This window comes from Vanacampus margaritifer, chromosome 1 (assembly GCF_051991255.1).
Source record: "Vanacampus margaritifer isolate UIUO_Vmar chromosome 1, RoL_Vmar_1.0, whole genome shotgun sequence".
In the NCBI taxonomy this organism is placed as follows: domain Eukaryota; kingdom Metazoa; phylum Chordata; class Actinopteri; order Syngnathiformes; family Syngnathidae; genus Vanacampus; species Vanacampus margaritifer.
In genome coordinates this window covers 16,405,826-16,431,844 of record NC_135432.1, presented here as the reverse complement: position 1 = coordinate 16,431,844, position 26,019 = coordinate 16,405,826, and the positions used below count along the sequence as shown (strand labels likewise).

General features: G+C 39.6%; 4 protein-coding genes across 5 annotated transcripts in view; all 4 read left to right on the top strand.

The window, feature by feature from the left end:
* The window catches only part of gnas (GNAS complex locus), a 29,852-nt gene extending 26,156 nt beyond the window's left edge, over positions 1-3,696 (top strand). The window contains exons 10-12 of the mRNA XM_077577282.1: positions 553-683; positions 1,285-1,352; positions 2,701-3,696. Coding sequence (XP_077433408.1) covers positions 553-683; positions 1,285-1,352; positions 2,701-2,847 — 346 coding nt within the window. The 3' untranslated portion in view covers positions 2,848-3,696. The remainder of the gene's footprint in view (positions 1-552; positions 684-1,284; positions 1,353-2,700) is intronic.
* A 2,836-nt stretch (positions 3,697-6,532) lies between these two features.
* Positions 6,533-11,434, top strand: LOC144058773 (vesicle-associated membrane protein-associated protein B-like). Of its 2 annotated transcripts, none has more exons than XM_077577302.1 (6): positions 6,533-6,880; positions 7,691-7,843; positions 9,398-9,501; positions 9,824-9,904; positions 10,158-10,289; positions 10,517-11,434. In XM_077577302.1, exons 1-6 carry the CDS (start codon positions 6,823-6,825, stop codon positions 10,685-10,687), a joined length of 699 nt encoding a protein of 232 aa, XP_077433428.1. In that variant the 5' UTR covers positions 6,533-6,822; the 3' UTR covers positions 10,688-11,434. The 2 variants fall into 2 exon arrangements, with proteins under 2 accessions (XP_077433428.1, XP_077433420.1); XM_077577294.1 differs by having other exon boundaries at positions 6,535-6,880; positions 10,107-10,289.
* Positions 11,435-12,743: 1,309 nt separating this feature from the next.
* LOC144037489 (charged multivesicular body protein 4b-like) lies at positions 12,744-20,933 on the top strand. The gene is made up of 5 exons (XM_077549020.1): positions 12,744-13,066; positions 16,665-16,842; positions 19,098-19,212; positions 19,464-19,587; positions 19,883-20,933. Exons 1-5 carry the CDS (start codon positions 12,883-12,885, stop codon positions 19,948-19,950), a joined length of 669 nt encoding a protein of 222 aa, XP_077405146.1. The 5' UTR covers positions 12,744-12,882; the 3' UTR covers positions 19,951-20,933.
* A 302-nt stretch (positions 20,934-21,235) lies between these two features.
* Positions 21,236-25,826, top strand: eif2s2 (eukaryotic translation initiation factor 2, subunit 2 beta). Its single transcript, XM_077552700.1, has 9 exons — positions 21,236-21,380; positions 22,350-22,530; positions 22,642-22,742; positions 22,865-22,994; positions 23,650-23,750; positions 24,127-24,275; positions 24,372-24,428; positions 24,569-24,654; positions 25,194-25,826. Exons 1-9 carry the CDS (start codon positions 21,366-21,368, stop codon positions 25,367-25,369), a joined length of 996 nt encoding a protein of 331 aa, XP_077408826.1. The 5' UTR covers positions 21,236-21,365; the 3' UTR covers positions 25,370-25,826.
* Positions 25,827-26,019: the final 193 nt, after the last annotated feature.

Below are 26,019 nucleotides of genomic sequence, written 5' to 3'. Positions count from 1 at the left end.
GTTGCCAGTTTTGGATCAAAAAGACTAAATTATTGACTATTTACTGTCATTGGGCATATTCATTTTGGCCCAAACATTTTTTTCTTTTTCTTTCAGCAAACCAGTAAAAAGGTTCATTTGGCCTCACGCAGATAGTGTAGTTGTTGTGAATGCAAACAAACTGTAAACATGAGTTATGATCATTTCATTAGACAAATTGAAAGGGTTTTTGTAGATTTCCTTAAGGCGCTAATCATTTTGATCTTAACTGTATATAAAAGAGGTAATGAATGCTTTTCAAATACACTTTAGCTACTTTGAAGTCACTTTCCCATCTGGTTTGTGAACTATCCTGTTTTTCTCTTCAACGATTATATAATCATACGTGAGGGTTCCCTAGCAACAAACACTGCACAACAACATCAAATATACATCACGGCATTTATTTACAGCATCCGGCAGCCATTATAGTTGCGCAATAGTGGAGGACTACTAAGAATTTTGATGACTTTGTGCAATTTTCTGTTATTGTGGAAATAATTCAACGTTTTCAATTGGTTATGTTCTCTTCAGGTGGCTGCGAACCATTTCTGTCATCTTATTCCTGAATAAGCAGGACCTCCTTGCAGAGAAAGTGCTGGCAGGGAAGTCCAAAATCGAAGAATACTTTCCGGAATTTGCTCGCTACACTACACCTGACGATGGTGAGCATTCCTTGTACAGATCTTCTCCAAATTCTTGACACACAATCACATACAATGTTAACATAGAGAATATATAACATAGCAGCTAGTGTTTATTGTTCTATGTAAGAAAATGAGAGCAGGAGGCAGGCGAAGATGTGGAGGACAACTAAGCTCGTCCCGTCTCCATTTCTCATACGATATGTGGGCAAAATTGTTAGTGCTCCGCTGTTTATGAAAGAAAAACCCACATTGGTCGCACTGACTTGATGTAAATTAAATAGTGACGTCATTGATGTACTTGAAAATGTCAGCGAGAGCTTGTCTGCATCTGGACAACTTGTTTTAAACTACTTTTTTTTCAAGCTGTTGCTTTGATCAAGTGTTAACGCAATCACGACTCCTGTGCTAAACAGACAAATGAATTCCATCTTGATAAATCATGGCTGTTTACGTCAATATCCGCATGTCACACGGCTGTAGTGCGCTATGTTTAATATAGTGGCTTATGTAAATGGTACATTGGAATAGACCCCCTTCAAACAGAATGACCAACAAACGTCTCCTTGTAAACCCATCTTTTTTTTTAAATCCACTTCTGTGGTCTTTTGTACTCTTGCAGCGACACCAGAGCCTGCAGAAGATCCCCGTGTTACAAGGGCAAAGTACTTCATAAGAGACGAATTTTTGGTGAGTGCAAAAGTTTCTTCATTGTTTCATATTTAATGAGCAACTGATTTCTCAATAGTGGCATGACCGGACCTGATAAAAACTACATACATCAGGTGCTCAAAGACACATTTTGTACACTCACAATTTAGGCATCATTTTTAAAATACAGTGAATTTTGGGACACCTTTTTCCAATTTCTAAAAAAAAATTGATAAAAAAATACAACTTTTTTTTCTCCCCACATTCTCATCCATATGATATGTTATCTTTTTTTCTCCTCAACAAATATGTCCATGTAGAATTTAATTAACTCATTCACTGCCATTGACGGCTATAGACGTAAAAAATTCATTTAAACTATTTCTATTAGTTTAACATTTTTTTCCACCTTTGTTAACAAGTGTGAAAACCTAGAATTTTTTTTAACTGTACATTTAGAACAGATATCAAATTTGTGATTAATGGTGATTTAACTAGTGAAGTCATGCGACTAATTACAATTTAAAAAATGTAATTGCCTGACTCCCCTAATTTTTAATGATCTTTTCTTTTTTAAATCGCGTCAGGCGATTTTAAAATTTGTAATTGTAATCTGTTCTAAATGTACAATAAAAAACATTTTTTTAGGTTTTCATACTCTTATTAACAAAAGTGGAAAAAGTGTCAAATTAATAGAAATAGTTCCGATGAATTTTTGACGTCAATGGCAGTGAATGAGTTCAAATGTTGGTATTTTGGGGTCACCAATAACAATTCTACCTTTTGGAAGCAACCAAAAGAGGGCGCTGTAGCTTTAGTCTCTGCTCGTGAGCTTTAGCATGCATCCATCCGGACTTGATTATCCCCCATGATGATCATAAAAAATGTTTCCAAATGCTATCAAGTCCAAGCAAAAATAAAATGATTAAAAACACAAAAACATCCTGAGCAATACACTCAAATTAAGCTCCCGAGTTTGAACCTCTGTGAACCAGGAACTGGTCTGATAAATACAATTGGGAAAATGCACCACAAATGAAGAGTTTATTTTTAAACCAAAAAACATTAATTTGCCTGAAATCCATCCTTACTGCATGACAAATATGAATGCTCTCTCTAAACAGAGAAATTACTCTAATAAACTGGGGGTGAGAGTACTTAATTTGATCTTAAATTGTGATAAACTAATACAATTTTCGCCTTAAAAAGTGTCAAATATACATTAGTTAAACATATTTTAATCATGAGCAACTGATGTACATGTTTGAATTCCGTAAATCCAAATGCTTTTTTGTTCCCCGTGTGCACACAGACACAACAGCAACAATCTGCTTCTCTTGTAAGTGCATCTCAATACTGAGACGATGTCACTGTGTTCCTTCTTTAGAGGATCAGCACTGCGAGCGGGGACGGGAGGCACTACTGCTACCCCCACTTCACCTGCGCCGTCGACACGGAAAACATCCGCCGCGTCTTCAACGACTGTCGAGACATCATCCAGAGGATGCACCTGCGGCAGTACGAGCTCTTGTGATGGGACGCGGCAAAGGGGTCGTGGCAGAAAAAACAAACAAAAAAAAGAATACAAAAACAGAACAAACTTGGGAACACCTTGAGTCTTTGAACTCTTCCACAGACATGCCAAAAAGACGCTTTACACAGTACACGATGCCAACTTCCCCTCGCTGCTAACTCCATCCTGATGGATGAGTCTGAGGGGGCGTGGCTTAAAACCAACGCTCACTTTGGCCAGTTTTCCTCTTGTCACACAGTCTGGACTGGAATTCACTTTACATTTGCAGCCGCTTGCAGTGCTGCTATTTTGGTGGAACAAGAGAATTGAGGTCTCGTATCTACTAGGCAGAAATACAAGTGACATGCTCAGGATTTGGATCAAACTGTACATGTGAGCATGAGGACACGTACGCGCACACACACACACACACACACACACACACTGCAGTCCTTTGAGTCACATATGCATATCGCAATATTCGAAAGTAACATTTGCTCGCACACTCTTGGGTGGATCCAATTTGCATTTAATGTGTTGCAAAAGAAATCAACAACTGTTCTGTGGAGTGTGGCCTTTTCATCAAAGAGCCACTTTTATTTTATTATTTGTATTTTTTTGCTTTGAGATTAAACCCATTGGAGCCCAGTTACAGGGTCAACAGACATTTATCAAGCAAAGAGGGATGTGTGCTCTCTTTCTGACTTGTCCGCAATTGCGACAGGTGGGCCTCCTGCCCCCGCCCCCTGCTGGACTTTGACAAAAGAATGGCGGAACAATCCCTCCTCCAGTTGACTACAGTGATCAGACATTGTGCATTTGAGTTGAAGACTTCTGTGCGACTTAGCAAACGGGGGGGGGGGGGGGGGGGGGAAGCATCCAGTACAGTATCTAAGTTAAAGAGAAAAAATGTCTTGTCAACACAGCCGTTTTTTTTTTCTCCTTTGGTTCTGTGTGGACTTGTTTGCCATTGTGCCCTGCGTGCTCTCGTTCTCTCCTCCTCCTTCCCAAACCACCCTTCTTCCTCCTCTGACCTGCATCTGCACCAAAGAGGGAGGGAAAAAAGACTAATTGAGAAATTTAAAGGGAGGATGAAAATGGCAAAAACTGATGGGACATGTCATCTCCCTGCAACCCCCCCCCCCCCCTTCTCTCTGTCTGTCTATTTTAATTTACTGCTGAACTATTATTCTTGTACAGACTGTAAAATGTATTATTTTGTACAACTTTATTGAGGAAAAAAATAACTTTTAGAAGATCCCTGTGCCTTGATCACGACTGTACGTGTGTAATGAGCTAAAGTGGGTGTCATACTGCGCTGTATAGCTTGGCCAATTAATACCGCCCCCTTCGCTTCACCACTTCCTTCCTTTTCTTTATCTTCATCCCCCAGGCTGCCGCCCTGTCTCTTTGGGACCCGAGGGATGTACATTTGTAGCTTTTTGTAGGTTCATTTCTCTTGCTCACGTTTCCCCTTTCTTTCTTTAGGATTTCCATTTCAGTTTTTGGATCCATATCCCCCGAAATGATGAATATGTGAAATGTTAAATGAGTTTTAAAAACAAAAGTATTTTATTAGGAATCAAATCACAAATTGTACACCAAACAGTGTGCGCCTGGCTTATAAGTTAAATCCTTTTAACAAAACTTGTGTTCTTTTGTTTTCTCGCATACATTTTTGGAATGTTTAAAAGGGAAAATGAACCGATGCAAAAACATTGCCTTGTTTGTACACGTCATATTCTTTTGCTACCAAAATATCTTCCCCCAAAAAAAGACCAAAAATTATTTCAACTTTATTTGTGGAGAGGGAGAGCACGGGGCAGTGGGTCCTTCTTCCTAGCCTGCACATCAGTCATCTCTCATTTTATGTATGTCATTTATGAGCCTTCTGAATCCGAATCAGAACTCGAGAAATAAAGATTTGGGGGGGCGGGGGAATGGGGGAACGTCGCCCCCGTCCTTGCACATGCAACAACAACACTTCATACAAACTGCATGTTGCTATTCCCTTAAATTGCAGGAGGGTGTGGAATTTCCTGTTATTTCGTTAGCCTTTTCCCATCTGATATGCATTAGTTATTCAAACTGGGTTCAGAATGAAGGTCCTCAAATGACTTTCTGACAGGTGCCATTGATCTGAAGCACATAGTGTGGACACTGAAGATTAAAATTGTCTAACAAGCATGTTTTGTTTTGCTAGTTCTGGGCATTTCAATCTACTGTACCTGTACTTTTGAAATATGGTGGAGAACATGTCCCCTTTTAGTCAAATTGTACTTAGCCGCCAGGACAGACGTGTGTACAGTATAGGCATACTGCTTTACATCATCGCACTAAGTTCCATTTGTGGTTCTGTGCTGATCATCACACTTTTTGCTATCAGTGGTGTGTCTTTTTTTTTTTGTATACTTCCCAAAATGAGGTTCCAGTGTGTGTGGATATCTTAACCAGAGTCTTTTTTTCCACTTCGACTGCCTAATGAGTCCTGCATTTACCTCGCCTCTCAGCCGAAGTCTAATAGCATAGGCTTCAGTTACCTGTAACCACAAATGGCCAGTTTCCAGGCCTTCATCGATTTATCTACCCTTTCAGTTTTTTTTTTTTTTTGTCTTAATTCATCCATCTACTAGAGGGATGGGCAGCTCAACAGTCCTCGAGAGCCGAAGTCCTGTATGTTTTTTTGTTTCCTTCCTCCAACACACCTGATTCAATTGATTGATATCATTCTTGTGTTACGCTTGCTAATGATCTGATCATCCACCCCTAATCTATTAGCAAGACATCTTTTCATTTTCAGGGTCATGGGTTCACTGGAGCCTGTCCCACCTAACTACACCCAGGAATTCACATCTAGGGATTGAACCCACGCTACCTGGACCAAAGTCAGGCAGCTCTACATATAAAATATCCATTCATTTTAAAAATTTTAACCCTTAAAATGGCAGTTTGTTTGAGCAATGAGGAGGGAGCAAAACAAGCTATAAAATTACATTACGTTTTTATTTTTCAAGTACAGAACATTCTTCCGACTGCTAGCAACAAATAAAATGGTGTCATTCGTTTGCTTCATTGGTAAGCCATTACGCCTAAGGAAATTTAAGAAAAGTAGCCTACATGATAATACTAAATTATCTAAACAAATACAATTTTCAAGAATTGCGTTTGGACTAAAACTCATTTTACCAAATCCCCAAAATTACAAGGAATTAAAATGTTTTGTTTCATGGTCTTCTATAGGACAAAAATGGCCACGAAAAGGTACAATGAAATCCATCCATACATCTATATATTCTACTAATTAAGAGCGGAAGTTTTAATATATGTATGTATGTTTATATATGTGTATATATATATATATATATATATATATATATATATATATATATATATATATGTGTGTGTGTATATATATATATGTGTGTGTGTGTATATATATATATATGTATGTGTGTATATACATGTATATATATGTGTATATGTATATATATGTGTGTACGTGTATATGTATATACGTGTGTATGTATATATATATGTATGTGTATATACATGTATATATATATGTGTATATATATATGTGTGTATGTGTATATGTATACAGTATATATATATATATATATATATATATATATATATATATATGTGTGTGCGTGTATATGTATATATATGTGTGTGTATATGTATGTATATTCGAGGCCCCGCCCCTTTGCCAAGCCCTCCTTGTCCGCACCGTCCCTCCTTTCGCTGCTAGCTGAGTTAGCAAATTAGCTTCCAGCAGCTGTCGGTGGCAGTCAGTCAGTTTGGTTTTACCGGGTGCTTCTTTCACATTACTATAGTCGTAGTCGCAGTCCGCCCCCTTCTCGCCTCGCAGGAAGCCTCAGACGTCAGTATTATTTCTTTCGGAGCCAACCAGCTGCAGCCTCGCCTCTCTTCTCCCGGCTACCTGTGATCCAAATTGTTGCCGTCGCCGCCCCGACAAGGAAGAAGCTCTGGGACATGGCCAGACCAGAACAAGTCCTGGTGCTGGAGCCGCAACACGAGCTGAAATTCCGAGGTAACGCTACCAGGACAGGGCCGGTGACGCCTCGGTGGCTACACGCTAGTCGTTCTACACCGCCCCTGCGTTGCTCTTTTTCTTTTCTGCACGCCTTGTTTCTCGTCGTCTAGTTGCGCATTTATAGAGTGCACGGTGTACTTTTAAGCTAAAACGGCAAAGGTGCGCTTATGTTGACAGGCTAGCAGCTTAGCGTCCCTGATGGCTAGCTTGACTGCTAGCTAGCTAGCTGTCATTGCAGCGTCAGAGCAGGCCCGCCGTCCATAACATTCGTTTACCCACCAGGCTCAGCCTTGATTATTCTTCAAACGCTATGATTTCACTCTTTTTGCCGTCCGCTTCTGCTACTATGTTAACACCTAGCTGTCAGGCGTGAGTCTTTCTAGTGCTTTTTACAGTGCTGAGCTTTTAATCTTGTAGTTGATCCACATTATTGTAATATATTTAATGTGAATAATAAACTATATTTAAAAATCACACCAAGGTGGTGGATGAGGGATATTGAGTGTTAAAGGGAGGATTTTCTCCTGGTTGTAATATTGATTTACAAATCTGTATTAAAAAACGAATCAAATCAAAGTATAGCACAATTTCCCTAATGCTTTTAGGAGACCTGACGATTGCTCTTTCTCACGTGGTGTGTGTCTGTTTAATTATGTGGTGTGTGTCTGTTTAATTATGTGGTTGTGGATGTGTCTTTTGTGTGGCTGTGGGTGTGTTTGTGTGTGCACCTGCTGTTGTTTTTGTGTCTGTCTCTTGGCATGTTTATATATCTCCTTGTGTGTGTGTGTGTTTTTTTTCCATCCCCAGGACCCTTCACCGATGTCGTCACTGCCACTCTGAAGCTCACCAACCCCACAGATAGAAATGTGTGTTTCAAAGTCAAGACAACCGCGCCGCGCCGTTACTGTGTTCGCCCAAACAGTGGCATCATCGACTCTGGAACCTCCATCAATGTTTCTGGTCAGCATTCACAGCCGTGCCGGATATCCTACACCAATCTGATGTCTGTAGTTTAATTAATTTCTCCTGTTAGCGTAATATGCTATGTGACTTCAAAGCAGAACGAACTGTGCGCGTGATTGATTGAGACCAATTCGACAAAACTGTCACCGTCATGAAAGCATTGATTACTTGGCCGAGAGTCCTTTCAAATCAACAGAAATATGAACAAAATAGGATGTAGTAGCTTATGAAACTAAAACTACTAACAGTGCTAAACATTAACAGGACCAACATTATTTTTTTCTCTGTTAAATACATGACATCTCCGACTGACATTGTACTGGAACTCAGTTACACTGGACGGGTGCATCTCAATAGATTAGAAAATGGTAAAAAGTTTATTTATTAAATATAAGATAAAATTCAAAGGGTGAAACTTTAATATTACAAAGATAAAACCGGTAAGTAATTTTCAGGAGGCCGATTCATACCTTATTTGTGTCATAATATCAGGATGGTTTCTCAAGTAATGTAATCTTCATTTCTTTAAATTGTGATTTTCTTTTTTCTGTTATTAGTAAAATATAATCCCCTAATTAATTCTTGCTTCGCACAGTATTCTAATTTACTGAGATGCACCTGTACCTGAACACTCCTGCTTTAATAATCAAGTCAGCTGATGAGATGGTAACTTTTTTTTTTCTGCTACCACGGCCAGTTTTTGAAGAAAAGTTTGGCGTTACACCAATGCAAAAAGCAAGTTGCACAGTTAAGCCTTTTATGCTGGCTGAAAGGAGGTCTAGTGATGAGCGCTGATGGCTTGCGAGAAATGCTAAAAGAGTTGAGGGCATTTATATTCATGACATTTTTTTCTTTAAAAAATGATGCTGAAACGCTTGAAGACAGTTACATTAATTTCCCAAAATGTATAAGCCATTTGAAGTACAGTGATTACCATTGTATACTGCCATCATTGACTAGTTTTGATTAGTGATGGACAAATGAAGCTTCATGAAGCACTTGTGATATTTTTTGACTCCTCTCGATGGCAATCTTGTTTTAAAGATGCAGTGGAAATGTTATCAATTTCCATTACACTAGCCTTTATCTTTAAGACAAGAGCACCATCTGGAGGAGTGAAAAAATATTGCAAGTGCTTCATGGAGCTTCATTTTCTCATCATTAGTTTTGATCTATGTGCTACATTAGGCGACAAAGGAGAAAGGTTGTTCGCATGACTGCCTCACTATTTAGGTTCCGGGTTTGAATCTGGGCTCTGGTCTTATTGTGGGGAGTTTGCATATTCTTGCCGTGTTTTTTTCCCCCCAGGTACTCTAGCTTCTCTCCACAGTCCTTTAGCCCAAAGTCCATATGTGTCAATAAATATAATTGGATATTTCTGTACTCCAGCTGACTTTGGTGTGAGGTTGGGTACCTTGATTGGGCGCCAGCCAGTTGCAGGCCACATATTAATAAACCAACCCTCAACCGGGGTCAACCCCTTAATGTTATTTCAAGAATGAATATTTAATTGTATGAGTAAATCCAATTCATATTCCATGCTTTATACAGTTATGCTGCAGCCTTTCGACTACGACCCCAATGAGAAGAGTAAACACAAATTTATGGTGCTGTCCATGCTGGCTCCCTACGACATGACTGACATGGAGAGCGTTGTGAGTATCCGCACGGGCCAGCTAAATATTAAGCTTGATTCCACTCGCAACTAATTGAGTGGAACAGTCAAACTGTTGACCTCGGAAAATCTCGCAGGCATTTTGAAGTGACCTTTTTATTCAAAATACCGAATATTAACACAAATAAAAAAATAATCAGCTAACAAATGATGAATGTTGGTGAATTGTGTCACCAATAAGTCTTACAATTGTAAACTCATCGACCTGGTTACTGCTCGAATGTACAATATCGTGAAAGGTGTTAACTAATCTGTCATGGCTTATACTCGTCTCTCTGTTTTTGTGACGATGCCGTTGACAGTGGAAGGAGGCCAAGCCCGAGGAACTGATGGATTCAAAGTTGAGATGTGCCTTTGAGATGCCTCTTGAAAACGACAAAGCGGTGAGTGTCATCTAGTCTCACGTGTTCGCCTGCGCATCAACCTTCGAGCATTTCACGTCGTCACCATTAGCAACTCATCACTGTATCATCCATTACCAGCATTATTTATTTGGTGTTTTTTTTGTTTGTTTGTCTGCACTTTCGTCCCCCTGTCTGCACATCTCCCCGACCTTCCACCCCCCCCCCCCGCCTCTCTCTGCAGCATGAGCCCGCCGGCTACTACACTGTGCATTCCTCTACCCCTTCTGTTAAGACGGAGCACGCCGCACTGCCAAAGTCATCCAGCGCTTCGCTGGATGACGGAGAGGTGAAGAAGATCATGGAAGAGTACAAGCGGCTGCAGGCAGACGCGCAGAGACTACGGGAAGAGAACAAACAGATCAGGGTGAGACATGCTCGCTGACTGTGTTGCGTTATTCTCTGAAGGACTATTTTATTCTTTTTTTTTTAATTCATACTCTAAGATGCCACAAGGTGGCGCCAAGGCCCTGCCTAAATATAAATTGGTCTCATTGGATCATGTTGATATGATAAATCTACAGAGACAAGTAATCAGTGCTCTCGGTTGCACAGCTATTCCATTGGTTTGTGTGTGCTTCCCTTCATTGGCAGGAGAACGACGGGCTGCGGAAGAGAAAACTGACGGCGGCCGCAGGCGTCTCCTCCCACTCCTCCGTGATGGCGTCCTTGTCCACGAGGGACGAAGGCCTGAGCACTCGCGCGTTGGCGCTGTGCGTCCTCTTCTTCGTCATCGGAGTCATCATCGGCAAGCTGGCCCTGTAGACGCACAGGCGGACAACACCATGAGGGACGGACAGACGGACGGCTGGTGAGCTGGAAGGACACGTTTCATTGACGGCAACACGAGGAGGTCTTCTTGGCTTTACATTTTCTCTCTTGTTCTTATTTTTAAACTTCAAGGCAATATTGTTCTGGCTTGTCATGGCAGGGCGAAAAGGAAAAACATTTGAATGTGTTCTTAAACCTCGACTTTTCTCTTTTTGTGTGTGTGTGCGTGTGTGAGAAATAATCACCACCTTCAATCCAGTGGCTCCGTCCATCGCTGTCGATCCTTAAGAGCTTGCACCGGTAACAATTTGTGGTGATGTGGCTCAAGGCTTCCATTGATTCCCAACTGATGTCACCTAAAACAAACACTCTGATTACTAATAATCCACACAGAGATTGAACACTAGTGAAGTGACCATTTATATTCGGGACTTCAACTTTATGTATGTAAATGCGTGTTTGTGTGTTGAGGGTGAGAGGGCGGATGCTTGCTTAAAAGAGCACATGTCAGATTTAGTTATCGGGGGTTTTGTCCAGTCTCAGCTATCGGAACCATAAAGAGAATCTCCTTTAGTCATGTGATTCAAAGCTGTATTCGGTTTTCCTTCCCCAGACTGCACTTTGCCAGCAATGGCCTTCCACTTGTGTGCGGAAAGAGCGTAGCCGCTAACTCATTAAGAGTCGTGAACTTCATGCAAAACCAATGTGGATGTTTTCAATAAACACTTGTATGCAACTACAGTTCAAACTGTCACTGGTTCATTCATGTTTGACCACCTGCATTTGTATTGCTATCAAATGTTTTATGCTAATTCAATTACAAATGAAATTTAAAATGTGGATGTTGTTAATGTGCACATAAAATTACAAGAAAGAGTATATGAACCCTTTTGGAATGACCTGGATTTCAGCATCAATTGGTCACAACAATAAACTAACAACAGTCATCTTAAACTACCATGCCAACAATTATGTTTTCAGATTTTTAATGGATACACCATGTTAACATTTGCAGCGCATGATGGAAAAGCTATAGCATGGAAACCCCTAGACAAATGATTTATTCGATTAGTTAATCAGTTTATGGAGTCCATATTTGGCAGCCCAGGACACAGCTCGCTTTCTTAACTACACACACCTAAGTCTCTAAAAGTAAAATAAAATGTCTGTCCGCAATGACATAAAATCATTTTGGGGCCGCCACCATGTCATAAAAGGTCCTAAGTAAGGCTCTGTTTATGTCAAAGAAGCACAGTCTGATCAACAAGTGGAGGCAACTCTGACCCTTGTACATGTCCATCCGGTCCAGTTCGAGACCACTGTCTCAATTTCGGAACACTGGATGGTCATAAGTGTGTGTGGTCCAAGGTTATTTTAGTTAACTAAAACTAAAACTAATGAAAAAACAAACAAAAATTCAAAAACAATTTCGTTAACAAAATAAAATAAAAACTAAAAACAACTGAAACTACATTTTATGTTTACAAAACTAATTATAATTATAGCAAAAAATGTCCTTCGTTTTAGTCTAATAAATTTAATGCATGAGCCTTTGGAGATGAAGTAGATTTATTTTCATATTAACCGCAATAAGGACATTTGAAAGTGTGTCACACAAAAGTGACATCATCTAGCAGCAGCCAATAGAAAAGCACCTTCAGATGACGTTGCTCCCATAGTGTTTTTTTTAAAATATTGCTTACAAGTAATACACTTTTTTTTTTTAACATCCTAAAACTAAATTAAAATTAAGCATTTATTAAATAACTACATCTACTAAAAACGAACAGAATCACCTTGAAAACGAATTAAAACTAAACTAAATGAAAAAAACAAAACGAAATAAAAACTAACTAAAATGGAAAAAAAAAACTATAATAACCCTGGTGTGGTCAAGGTTTCCTATACAGTAGTTCTTAAATTAAAATTTATTGGAAAAAATAGCACATTGTGTTGAAATATCTATATTGCATTTGTCCGGCAGATGGCGACAGATCGCCAGCAATCATTGGGTGTCGTCACATTGGATTATGACGTCACCCGGCCTTGTCCCGGAAATAGAGAAACATCAACAATCACCTAGGCAGGGCGAAGTGTCAAGAGTAGCCAAGCAGCAAGGTAGCAAAGCCCAATCAACGGAATATTTACTTATATATAAATATATTTTAATACTGTTTTAGGGTGTAGTCATGTCGCTGTTCGGTAAAATATTTGGCGGCGGAGGCAAAGGGACTAAGGGACCGAGCCCTCAGGAGGCGATCCAGAAACTCCGTGAAACCGAGGAGATGCTAACCAAGAAGCAGGAATTTTTGGAAAAAAAGATTGAACAAGAGCTTCAAACTGCCAAGAAAAACGGCACGAAAAACAAAAGAGGTAAGCTATCCGCTCTCTTTTTTTTCACCAGCATCTTCTCCCTGTTTTAACCAGCTTGCCTTTAATCGTTGCTCGGAGTTAGCATGTTAGCCGAGTTGGCTAGCGTTACATAGCGGCCGTCGTAGCTGTTGGCAGCCTCACCTGGCGACCTAATCTCGTCCCTGGAGGAATGAACGTTCAGGCGGATCACAGTCGATTACATTAGTTTTAGTTTAGCCTGGTGTATATGTAACGAGGTTTTACACGAGCACTGCTGATGTCGGTATTAAGCGAACATACACACGCGTAGTAGACTTTAGAGTTCAAACTCGTCTAGTGAGTGACATTACAGAAGACAAAATTATATATATAAATTGTGTCAGAAAACAGTTGACGAGTTTTAGGTAGCTGTACAAAGTAAATGTCATGACTCATAAAGTACTCAAAGTTCAACTCTGATTAGCATACTCAAATAAGTGGTTCACACTGTCAAAATAGGCCATTACCTTCTCATATTCAGTTATTAGACTGACATACTCGTAGGAACAGGCATTAATTTGATGAAATTCTTATTTGCCCTACTACAATTAAATGTCCATCCATCCGTTTTCAATACTGTTTTGTGATCCGACGTCTTGAAAGTCATTGAATCCACGAGTATACAAACAAGGCCTCATATGGCATTAAAATGTATTAATGTGTTTACTTGTAGATGTAGATTTAAAAAAAAATCATAACACTATTATCACGACCATGATCTGTCCTCAATATTACTCAAACAAATGTTCACAACAAAAGCCATAGATACACACCCAAACATAAAAGGCAAAAGCTTCACTTTTTATTTTGAATACAAATAAGAAATCCACAGCTCTATTTACTCAAGGTACTTTATGTAGGTATTGTATAGATGCCAAAATGTTTGTATAGTGACAACAATAAATTGTAGACCCGCCAGTCAATCCTCTTGGTTTGTTGTGTGTAAGTCATTGTTTTAAACACTTTTCTAGTTTGCATCACTTTTTGTTAAGAGGTGACAAATTGTTCGAGGAGTTGGCATGCTTGCCTCAGCATTCTGTAGTTCTGCTTTTCGATTTAAGACTTTGTTTGGGGAGTTTGCACGTTTTCCTTGATTGTGTTGCTTTTCTGCTGATACCCCGACCTTCTCCTACATTACAAAAACATGCATGTTAGGTTCATTAAAGACCCTATATTGTCGATAGGTGAAAGGGAGTTTGGCTGGCTGTCTATATGCTCTGCATTTGATTAGCGAGCTGTCCTCACTACTTGTCCAAACGTAGTCATCTGGGGTAGGCTCCAGCTCACCCACGACTCTAATGATGACAAACGTTATTATTTGGTAGAATAACCGAAAGTGACGCATCAGTAGAACAACATAATGAAATGTGGTCATGCAATGGATTTAAACATCGACATAGTCAGGATTTCTCCCAGCGTTTTATTTACCCGGCGGCCCACCAGACTTTCCTTGCACTCCCACTGGGCAAAAAAGTAAAACTATTCATCCTTTGTTAGTTATTATTAATTATTATGACAGTGTTATTAAAGAGTTATTAGTACTGTGGAACTCAGAGATTAAAGTAAACATGGTTAAGCTGCATTTTGCTGTTATGCTGCACACAAATGGAATAAGCTGCCAACAGAAGTGAAGTCAGCCCGGAGAGTAAACGTTTATAATTCCAGGTTAAAACCTTGCTTTTGTGTTTCTTTCTTAAAACTCATTCACTGCTATAAACTCGGGTGGGGGGGAGCAGCTCAGAGTACCCACCCTTTCTGGAGTCCTTGGAGGGTGTGCTGGAGAGCGCTCCACCTGGGGACTCCCTCGTTCTGCTGGGGGACTTCAATGCTCACGTGGGTAATGACAGTGAGACCTGGAGGGGCGTGATTGAGAGGAACAGCCCCCCCCCCCCCCCGATCAAAAAGCCGGGGTGGTGGTCCCCCTTTTTAAGAAGGGGGACCGGAGGGTGTGTTCCAACTATAGAGGGACCACACTCTTCAGCCTCTCCGGTAAGGTCTATTCAGGGTTGCTGGAGAGGAGGGTCCGTCGGGAAGTCTAATCTCGGATTCAGGGGGAGCAGGGTGGTTTTCGTCCCGGCCGTGGAACAGTGGACCAGCTCTACACCCTCGGCATGGTCCTCGATAGTGCGTGGGAGTTCGGCCAACCAGTCCACATGTGCTTTGTGGACTTGGAGAAAGCGTTTGATCGTGTCCCTCTGGGAGTCCTGTGGGGGGTGCTTCGGGAGTATGGGGTACAAAATAAAATGCTGGCTTCTTCAAGCCGTGATCTCCGGCGGGAGGCCCCAAGGACGACCCAGGACACGCTGGAGAGACTACGTCTCTCGACTGGCCTGGGAACGCCTTGGGATCCCGTCGGAGGAGCTGGCTGAAGTGGCTGGGGAGAGGGAAGTCTGGGCTTCCCTGCTAAAGCTGCTGCCCCCGCGACCCGACCCCGGATAAGCGGTAGATGATGGATGGAAGATTATTAAAAATTAGGGGCGACAGGCAATTAAAATTTTTAATTGTAATTAATCGTATGACACTAGTTAACTCACGATTAATCGCAAATTCTATATCTGTTCTAAATGTACAATGACACATTTTTTTAGGTTTTCATACTCTTGTTAGCAAAAGTGGAAAAAAAGTTAAACTAAAGAAATCAATGGCAGTAAATGAATAAAAAAAAAAGATTATTAAAAATTTGGGGCGTCAGGTGATTACAATTTTAATCGTAAGTAACTGCATGACTTCACTAGTTAACTCACAATTAATCACAAATTTAATATCTGTTCTAAATGTTAAATAAAAAAATTCTAGCTTTTCATACTCTCATTAACAAAAGAAGAAAAAAAAGTTAAACTAATACAAATAGTTCAAATGAATTTTTGACGTTTTTAGCCGTCAATGGCAGTGAATGAGTTAAAGTCTTCTAAACATTTTTAAATCATGCTTTTGTATTATCATTTTAGAAAACAATTTTGTTTTCTTTATTTTATTCTTGTTTTTAAAGTTTCCTGTTAATGTGTTTTAACGTTGTCAATGTATGTGCTTTTAATATTTTTTTTCTTGTAAGCTACTTTTGTTTTCTCTGCTTTGCTTCTGAATGTCGTGTCTTTGCTTGTGTGATGCACATTGAGCTGCTTTGTGTATGAAATGTGTTATAGACATAAAACTGCCTTGCCCTGCCTTTGAAGACACTTGACTCATAACGAAGAGGGAATATATGGAATATTGTCATTTGTGATAAGGACAAAATTGTTGGTGAAAGAAAAACTAGCAATCAATAAAATAAATTGAATCTGAAAAAAATATTAATGAATACAAATGTAGTACCGCTTATAGGTCTTTGAGATCGTCCTATAATTATATGAATATTTCAATATCCATTTGGGGCTTTTTCCAATCTCGTCAACATCCAGCTGCTTCAACACGAACACTTCTATCTTGTTGCATATTGTATTGATCATTACACACTTGGCACGTGATGTTTTTCTTTTCTTTTTTTAAGACAAAGACACGTTTGTGCATCTGTCATAGAATTGTATTCTGTATTCATGTTTTAGCGCTGATGCATTATTCTGGCCCCCTCTCCTTTCTGTAGCGGCTCTGCAGGCTTTGAAAAGAAAGAAGCGCTACGAGAAGCAGCTGAGCCAGATCGATGGCACGTTGTCCACCATCGAGTTCCAGAGGGAAGCTCTGGAGAACGCCAACACCAACACTGAAGTGCTGAAGAACATGGGCTTTGCTGCCAAGGCCATGAAGTCTGCCCATGAAAACATGTAAGTGAGCACATATTTGGATGGATGGGATATAATTGTTTATTTGTTCTCATTACGTACAGTACTTAGGCGTGCGTGCGTGCTTACCAGAGGGGGGCAGCACAGTATGTCTAATATGTGCGTGCACCCATGTATAAAAAAAAAAAAGTAAAGATTTTAAATTATTTAGTGGGTGCTGTAACTGTGCGCTCAATAGACTGAATTTTAGAGTTTTCACGTCTTAAAGCGTTTGAGTGGAAATGGAGTGTGCCCGCCTAAAGACTACCAATATGACCTCCACTGTGGTGCAGTTATTCCATAATTTTGTGCAGCGCGAGTATGGAAATAGGAGTTCACCACATAAACAGAAAGTCATTGACGGTTAATGTAACAAATTGACGCAGTAACTGGAAAATATAGTTTGAATTAGCCATGGTAGTTCAAAAAAAAATGTCCTTGGCCTTAAAATTGAATGATGACTTATCTGATTAATCACGGCTAAAACTTGTGGAGGGGTTTCCAGTCATCTTGTGTCACTCTCGGTGAACCAGGAAATGGCCTGTTAGCATGCATTTTATTAGACAAACACAAATTATAATCAATATATTGAATATTCCACCAATGAAACCTGAATTACGTTGTTGCGGAACGGAGCTGGACCGTAGAAGACAAAACGGCAGCCTATGGCTGAAAGAATACGCAATAAACTGCCAATTGCAACAAACTAAAATAAATGCAGCCTTCTGATTGTTGTAGGGCATATGAGTGTGTCATCATGGGAAAGTAGTCGAGTGACAGTAGAAGAGGACAAACATTCCGACAATTGACGACATCATTCACTCCTCACTACATTCACTTGAAAACATTTTGCACACTATTAAAAATGATTTTGAACGGCAAGTTATTTATTTATTTGTTCAAAACAGTGCCTTTCTAAACTTGGCTCTCGTACTGTTTACTTTTACAATTCTGCAGTAGCCGGTTTCGTGGAAAAAATAGTTGGGCCCGAACTAATTGGCATCTTGCTGGTTGCTGCTGATATAGCAGTGTGTATGTTGTTATTAAAATGTAGCGTCTCTTTAATTAATACAGTGGATGGTTAATGTCGATGTATCACATCTAAATGACTGTCCATGTTTGTTGTCACAAGGCGGAAGAAATTAATGACAAAGTATGCAAGTCATGCCGGCCTGTTAAACTTTTGCAAAGCAAGTAAATAAAGTGCTATGCAGTCAAAATGGCTCCTAGGAAAAGGGAAACGTTTTAAGGGAGCAGTAGGAAGGACTTGCCAATAGATGACTGGGAAAGATCTGCGCTCTTCTTTACACATTTGTTGTTTTCCCCAGAAGCGTTCACTGGTGATTGCTTGAGCGAGGCAATCAAAAATGAGTAAAATGATAAAAAAAATAATTGTAGCAAATGAATATTAAACCACAATGTGACACTGCATTTTATGGTTTATTTATTTTTAACATAAAGACAAATTTCCCTGGGTTGATGTGCCAAAATGCAACAAATGAATTAGAAAAGAAACAGACATTAATTTTTTTTTTAAAACATGTGAATCATAAAATCGTACAGGAGGGCGGGGCTGATCATTAATTGCTTGGTCGCTGGCTCTTTCTTACTATTGTTGTTATGTAATTATTGCTGAGCTATACTGTACTCTATGCAGACCGTTATTTAGATGGTAACTACAACGGGGTAAAAAAAAAAGAAAAGTATTTGGCTAAAATCCAATAGGAAGTCTATGAGAAATTGGCCAAATACTTTTTTGCCCCACTGTATATGTAATTATGTATACATTAGTTTTCTTAATCTGTTATTAACATAAGTTGGACTTATATAGATGTAACTTTAACATTAGGGAAGCGAAAGTAGGATGTATGACGTGTAATATAAATTTGAGGTGGGGGTGGGATTCGGTATGTTTTCTTCTTCCCAGTCCTTTTTCAGAGCAGCACATGCGGAGATTTGCAGTTTGCACTGTTGTTTGGCTTCTTAGATAAATGAGATGTTTTATTTTGGCCTGCTCAAAAACAAACATCAAATGAGTATTTCCCCAGCTGCTCCATTGAAGACTTTTTCAATGGAGCAGCTGTAGTCCTCCCCGTCTTTTCTACTCCATGGTTAAAGGAAATTCTTTTTTCTTTAACCACAAACTGTTAAAAAAAAAAAAGAAAAAAGTACAACTTAGTTTTGGAGCTAAAATAAAAAGAAATGAAAAGTTAACATGTCTGTCGCGAGTTCATATACGTTTCCACTTGTTGTTTTAGGGACATTGACAAGGTGGACGACCTGATGCAGGACATAACCGAGCAGCAGGAGTTGGCTCAGGAAATTTCGGACGCCATCTCGAAACCTGTTGGCTTTGGAGAAGATCTGGATGAGGTGGGAAGCGAGTCTCGGCGGGCAAACATTCGTGGTTTAATTACACTTTGAATGGGACCTATTCAGGGAAACAGTGAATGCACTCTTGACAAGTCACAGTCAGATGATTTGACATGACGCATATCCTAATTATGTCCATTGAGGGGGAAAAAAATCGAAGTTGTTACTTGAACCCTGCAGGGTACTACATCCATCTTAAAATATGCTGATTTATGTTGCTAATATTTAGTGTCGCTGGTTGTCTTCATCAGGATGAACTTCTTGCTGAGCTAGAGGAGCTGGAACAAGAAGAGCTGGATAAAAATATGCTGGACGTCGGATCAGAGGAGATCAACCTTCCCAACGTGCCTTCTACTTCATTACCTTCCAGACCTGGTGAGGCCTATTCAAATGAGCTTGTTTTTATTTAAATGCGACAAAGAAAGATGATGAACAATCTTTTTCAAGTGTTCGGGCCAAAACAGTTACCACTTTGAACATTTTAAAAATAGCACAGAGGCACCAATATGACAACCTTTTTCTGATAGCAAGGTCTGAGACTGTATTTAAAGATCACGTTCAACAGAGCCACAATATTGTCATAAACACCTTGCATTTTTCATCTAGTTTTAGTTCCTGAGATGTATTTTTGTTGTTCATTTGAGAATTTCCTATTTCTCTCGTACCCAAGTGGCAAAGAAAGACGAGGACGAGGACGATATGGGCGACCTGAAGCGCTGGGGGATGGAAGCCATATAAATGCATCACGCGACGCATCTTGCTTAACTGTATCACAGACGGAGCTGAAAGAAGGCACGAATGGACTGATAAGATGTTGTGTGTTTGTGTTGGAAGAAATCACCTGAACTCAATTTAACACTCCTCCCCTTGCCCCGCCCCCCAAAAGCTGAAATGTTGTAGTCTTTCTTTACCCAAGTCTTAGAATTTCCAACGTTTGCTCTCCATTTAGAGGCTTGCCAATGGTGAGTGTCTCTCATACAGCAAAGTCACTATTATTTTATGAGAACTGCCGCTGAGAGTTCATGTCAGAGTGTGGCACGACTCCCGTAAACTGTCCGCACACTTTTCATTTGCATAGCTTGTGTGTACAAAAAGAGATGCTGCAGGGTGAAGTTATGATGGGGTCTCCATTGATTTCAATTTTAAACCCCATGATCCAAGCCAATCTGTGTGTTTTGTCTTAAAACACCTCTGCACCCATCCTTAAAAAACACACACACACACACACCTGCTCACCAGTGCTTAGTTATTTGCTGTAAAGATTCAACGTGTCTCTTTTTCTACTATGAACATTTCTGCTGTCGCTAAGAGCCCAGTTCAGTTATGGAAAGCATGCAACAAAAAGTGAGTTGTCAGCAAACACAAAAGGCATGACAAGAAGAGGAACAAGTTCAGAGCATTTCAACACTTTCAACCTGATTTGGGTCTTCTCACTATTAAGGTCTAGGTTTCAAATGTTATAATAATAGAGTGATACTAATAGCATCTATGGTCACATTTCAACTGTATCCACAAATGTCTATTGTGTCTTTAACATTGGTTACATTTTGTTTTGGAGTTCAAAAGTGTTTTACAGTTTCAAATTCATGATGTAGATTTTTTTACATTGTCGGGGAAACACACAAGAATTACAGAGGGGCAAGCGTGAATGCATTTCAATCTTTTATTTATCCAGATAAGAATATTATTTGAAAATTCATTAAAAGAAGACAATTCTTGTATTTGTGTGATCTGTCTTTTTTTTAACCTGTATTTTGATTGTGGCTAAATCACGACTGTTTTATTATAGTCTGAAGAATTTTAACGGGTTGGTTTGCGGTGATAGGCACAATCTTGTATCATTTGTCTAGAATTAATTCCTGAATGAACATGAAATGACTGACAAATACTGATAGGCCGAAAGCCACTTGGAAATTTAACATCGATGATAGTTTGTGCTATGGTCCATGGTCGATATGTATAGGGAAAAACAGTTTAAAAAACTAAAAGTCATATTTTTGGACTCACTAAACAGCGACGTCGCATCCAAGTGACGTCATGTAACGCTGACGCATGCGCATTCCACTTCCATCGCTGACGCAAGATACTGCCGTGTAGAACCGATCGACAAGCAAAAAGTAGCCAGGTTTTTAGCCACCGGTCCATTCGTAAACATGTCCGGAGACGAGGTAGGTCATCCCACTTCCTTGTCCGTCACACACTTGATTTTGTAGACATTTTAGGGTGAACTATGTGAGTTGAGGGATCAGATAGGAGATGAGGATGACTTTGGGCCTCGGCACCCCTCCCCGTCCCTAGTTGGTCTCACATGGCTGGTGTCGAGCTAACAACGGCGCGATAACGCAAAAAAAACGCGGTGATCGCGACTATATTGCTATATCCCACACCACATCACTGTGCTGTAAGATACGTTTCACGATGGTTTATCAATAGGACTTGTCACCGCTGCTGGAGAACTTAAACTGAACGGAAATGTGTAATGAGTGAGGTTAGTTAGCATTAGCATTCGCCTTAGTGTTCCACATCTTGAACAACAATTTTTTTTTTTCTGTGTCGAACTGCAGGCTTTGCTGCTTTCAAATAAATACATGTAGATAACAGAAAGTAACAGAAAATAGCTTATATAATAAATTAGTTTTTTGTGCATTTAGGTGACTGCATGTAAAATACTGTAAACGAAAATACTGTGAGATTAAATTTGGAGGACCACGAGAATATAGTCGTATTTACTATAATATTGTTGAAATTGTTGAGGGTAGTGACGTAACATTACGTGGACGAAGTTCTAATTAAATGTGAAAATACAGCTGTAAATTCGTAATATAATTGTGGATAAAGTGTGAACTGTGTAATTATGCTAAAATAAAGTTGTTGTTTTTTACCACAAAAAGGTTAGCTTTTATAAGTCTACCCTTGTAACATCTGGAAAAACAAGAATAAAATTATGATTAAAAAATACACGGCCGTTTAATTCAAATACTTCTGGCGTCTGGCCGAATCGACAAAAAAATAAGCCAATTTCAAAAGTGCTAATATAGTCGGATTAAATTGTCCAGGCCTTACTAATGTCATTACACAATAATCAAATATCGCTGAAAACATTGTCATTAATTCTGATTCTTACTTGTCTGCTTCAGATGATTTTCGATCCCAATATGACCAAGAAAAAGAAGAAGAAGAAGAAGCCCTTCATGCTTGATGAGGAAGGAGACGGAGTGGGAGGAGAAGAGGTGAAAGAGGTGGAGGTGAAGGAAGCAGAACCGGAGGCTAGTGAGGATAAGGACATCGACTTTGATGAAGATGACGGCAGAAAGAAAGGTTAGAATTTCGTGTATGTGTGTACTTCAACGATAAAGCACACTAGCACACCAAGCCCCGAATCTTATGGCTTGAATCCGGAATAACCATGGTTACATTCTTATTTCCCAGAAACATCTGACGATTTGAATGACCTGAACTTCTTCAACCAGAAGAAAAAGAAAAAGAAACCCAAAAAGGTGTTTGACAATGACCTTGAGGAGGGGATGAAAGTAAGCAATATATGTCTTTTTTCCACCTTTTTAAAATTATTTGCCATGAGTGTTGCAATTGCATCTTTTTTTTTTTTTGGTGGTGCAATTTTAAACTTGTTTTCCTTGTTCATTCAAACCAGGAGCTTAAAATTGAGGGAGAACAGAGTGATGTTCTGGACGAGGACAACCTGGACCTGATGCTTCCTGCCAAAAAGAAGAAGGCCAAAAAAGTCGATTTTGATGAAGGAGAGCTTCTTGAAAAGGATGATGGTAATTAGTTTATCATTTCAAGACAATGAACTTAATACGAATCATGCACATCAGGAAGGCCACGGATCCATCCAAATCACAGACTTGAATTTATTACTAATATGCATGCATAAGAGGGCACATTTCAAGCATGTCTGACTTATAAATTAATACTAAAAAAATATATGTATACAATATATGTCTGTGAAGACACAAAATAAATGCATCTGATACAAGAGCGGTAACTACAATTTTACATTTTTGGTTATTGCTGTCATCTTTATTGTCTTAATGTTGGAGCTGGTCGGTAATGATAACCCAGAATTACATAGAAATAGGGTTGCTAGACGTAAAGTATTTACCCTTAGAAGAGAAACCTGCACAATTTTCCATAGAAAAAAAAGTTCACTCCTACATTTTTGGATGAGTAAATCAATTCTGTAGATTTTTTTTCCCATCTTTGTTCCTACTATTACTATTGCGTGACAATGATTTTATTTATTTATTATCTCGAGCCCTTCTTTGTCAATTTGATGACACGTAAAGCATCCCTAGTACCCTAAATGGTGCTCTTTGAATGAAAATGTGTAGTAGTACAGTAGTAGTAATTACAATATTTTCTGTATGCATTATATATTAGCATGTATTGAGGCAATTGTGTTTGCATGTTATCCAGCACTGGAAGATGATGAGGGGAAAAACAATGATGGCATTTCATTCAGCTCCACCACAGGACCAGCCTGGGCCGGCTCGGAAAGAGACTACACGTATGATGAGGTAACAGCACATACCTGCATGCGCACACACACACACACGCGTAGAAGAAAGCCTTCCAAAGACATTTTATTGTAATTTTTGCTGAAAACGTTGCCCATTGTCATCATGACAGAACAGTAGTATTCTGGTACAGACAATTGATATTTACATACTTATTTGGGATTTTTGGAGGGATTGTTTTACACTTAAAAAATAAGAAAAAAAAGTGTCTACTGAAAATCATAACTAACAGCACAAATAGTAAGACAATAAACACGTTAGATCAAGAAAAGCCTGGCGCCCTGCCAGGCCAGTAAAGCGCTGGGGGTGGGAACCCTGTTGTATAAAGTGAATTGACTCAATCGAATCATTTTATTGTGCAACAATGGTCTCTCAGCTCCTGAACAGAGTTTTCAACATCATGAGGGAAAAGAACCCCGACATGGTGGCGGGGGAGAAGAGGAAGTTTGTGATGAAGCCCCCTCAGGTGGTGCGAGTGGGGACCAAAAAAACCTCCTTTGTCAACTTCACAGATATTTGCAAACTGTGAGTCTCCGTTCAGTCTAAACCTTACGCGCACCTGCCCATTTTTCATCCTGTACAAAGACACCAAATGTACATTTTATGTTCATTTAATCACAGGTTGCATCGTCAGCCCAAACATCTCCTCGCCTTTCTATTGGCTGAGCTTGGAACAAGGTCAGCGTCTACACTTGCAGTGTTTATTTCACATGTATTACCAGTTCAAATTGTAAATCTAAAACACCATGTCAAACACAAGCATCTTTTTTTCTGTCGTCGGTGCTTTACAAAGTTCGATTTGTTTTGTGTCATTTCAGCGGTTCCATTGACGGTAATAACCAGCTTGTGATCAAAGGAAGATTTCAACAGAAACAGATAGAAAACGTCTTGAGGAGATATATTAGTAAGTAAAATGATCACGTCACTGTCCCACTGCAATACATGGGATGCTTTTGTGTGTGTTTTTTTTTCTGTACTTGGAGTCACAATATTGGCCCCGAAATTAATTGTTTTTTTGAGAAATGTATGTCCTCTTCCTGTTAAGGGCCAAAAGAAACTATATAGCTTCCATAAAAGGTAGAGCTCGAATCCTCTTGTGTGTGGGAGTGCATAAGAAAATCCTAGAAGTGTTTACATGTTTAAAAATGGACCTAAACCATAAGTACGAACATTCATATTTACAACAGACACAAAAAAATTGTTAACAATAATTCTAACGAATCTCTTTAGTGGCACATGTTCAAAAAAAGTGTTCAGTGCACAGTGTACTTACTCACTGTTATACTTTTATTTATCCATTAAAAAAAATAATATTGTGGCTCTCCTTTGCCAAATATTAAATAATTATCAGGTCCTGTTTGTCTGTTGACCACAATGTAAGAATGTCTGGTTGAAATACGCCGTGCTCATCTCAATTTGTGTCCCCCCACTCCCACCCCACAGAGGAGTATGTGACGTGTCACACGTGCCGCTCCCCTGAAACCATCTTGCAGAAAGACACCCGCCTCTATTTCCTGCAGTGCGAGACGTGCCACTCGCGCTGTTCCGTCGCTAGCATCAAGACCGGTTTCCAGGCCGTGACGGGCAAGAGGGCGCAGCTCCGCGCTAAAGCCAACTGAAAGGCCATCGCGAATGGGTTTGCCTCCTCCTTGCTTCTCCTGGCTTCCCCTCTCTCCTCGTCAGAAGGGTCAAGGCTGCGGCAGGAAGCTTCCTCCATAATGAAAAAGGACTTAATGCATTGAAGTGCAGGTGGATTGGGTCGATTACAGTGGGCGGGAGGCCAGATTTCTGCCATCTACATTTTCGACTGCATTTGGATTTTGACCCTCTACATTTTTGCTGTAATTGTTGATTCCTGCAATAAAATCTGATTTATCAAAAGTTGAATTTTCCATGTTCTGTCCTCTCACAGTTTCATGCAGCAGTTGATATTCAAATTATGGTCTTTGTTTAAGCAGACTTGTGTCGTGTGTGTATTTAAAAGTGATTAGGTGAAAAAATAACCACTCCGTTTGTGAGGGTAATTTGGTACACACTTTATTATGTTGTAGTTACTATAAAAGCTTCCAAAAGTTATTTGGTGTGCTGACTGTTAATTATGTTTTTTTGCTACAAGGCTGCTGTTTTACTAGCCTAGTGTCCATCACTATGCGTCTAGGGTTTGTCATTACAGATAGCTAGGATTAATTTGCAAATATTTACTATATGAATTCCGTTGCCATTATTGGTCACTGAATTTTAGACAAAGCCTATAGGCCTACACATGAAT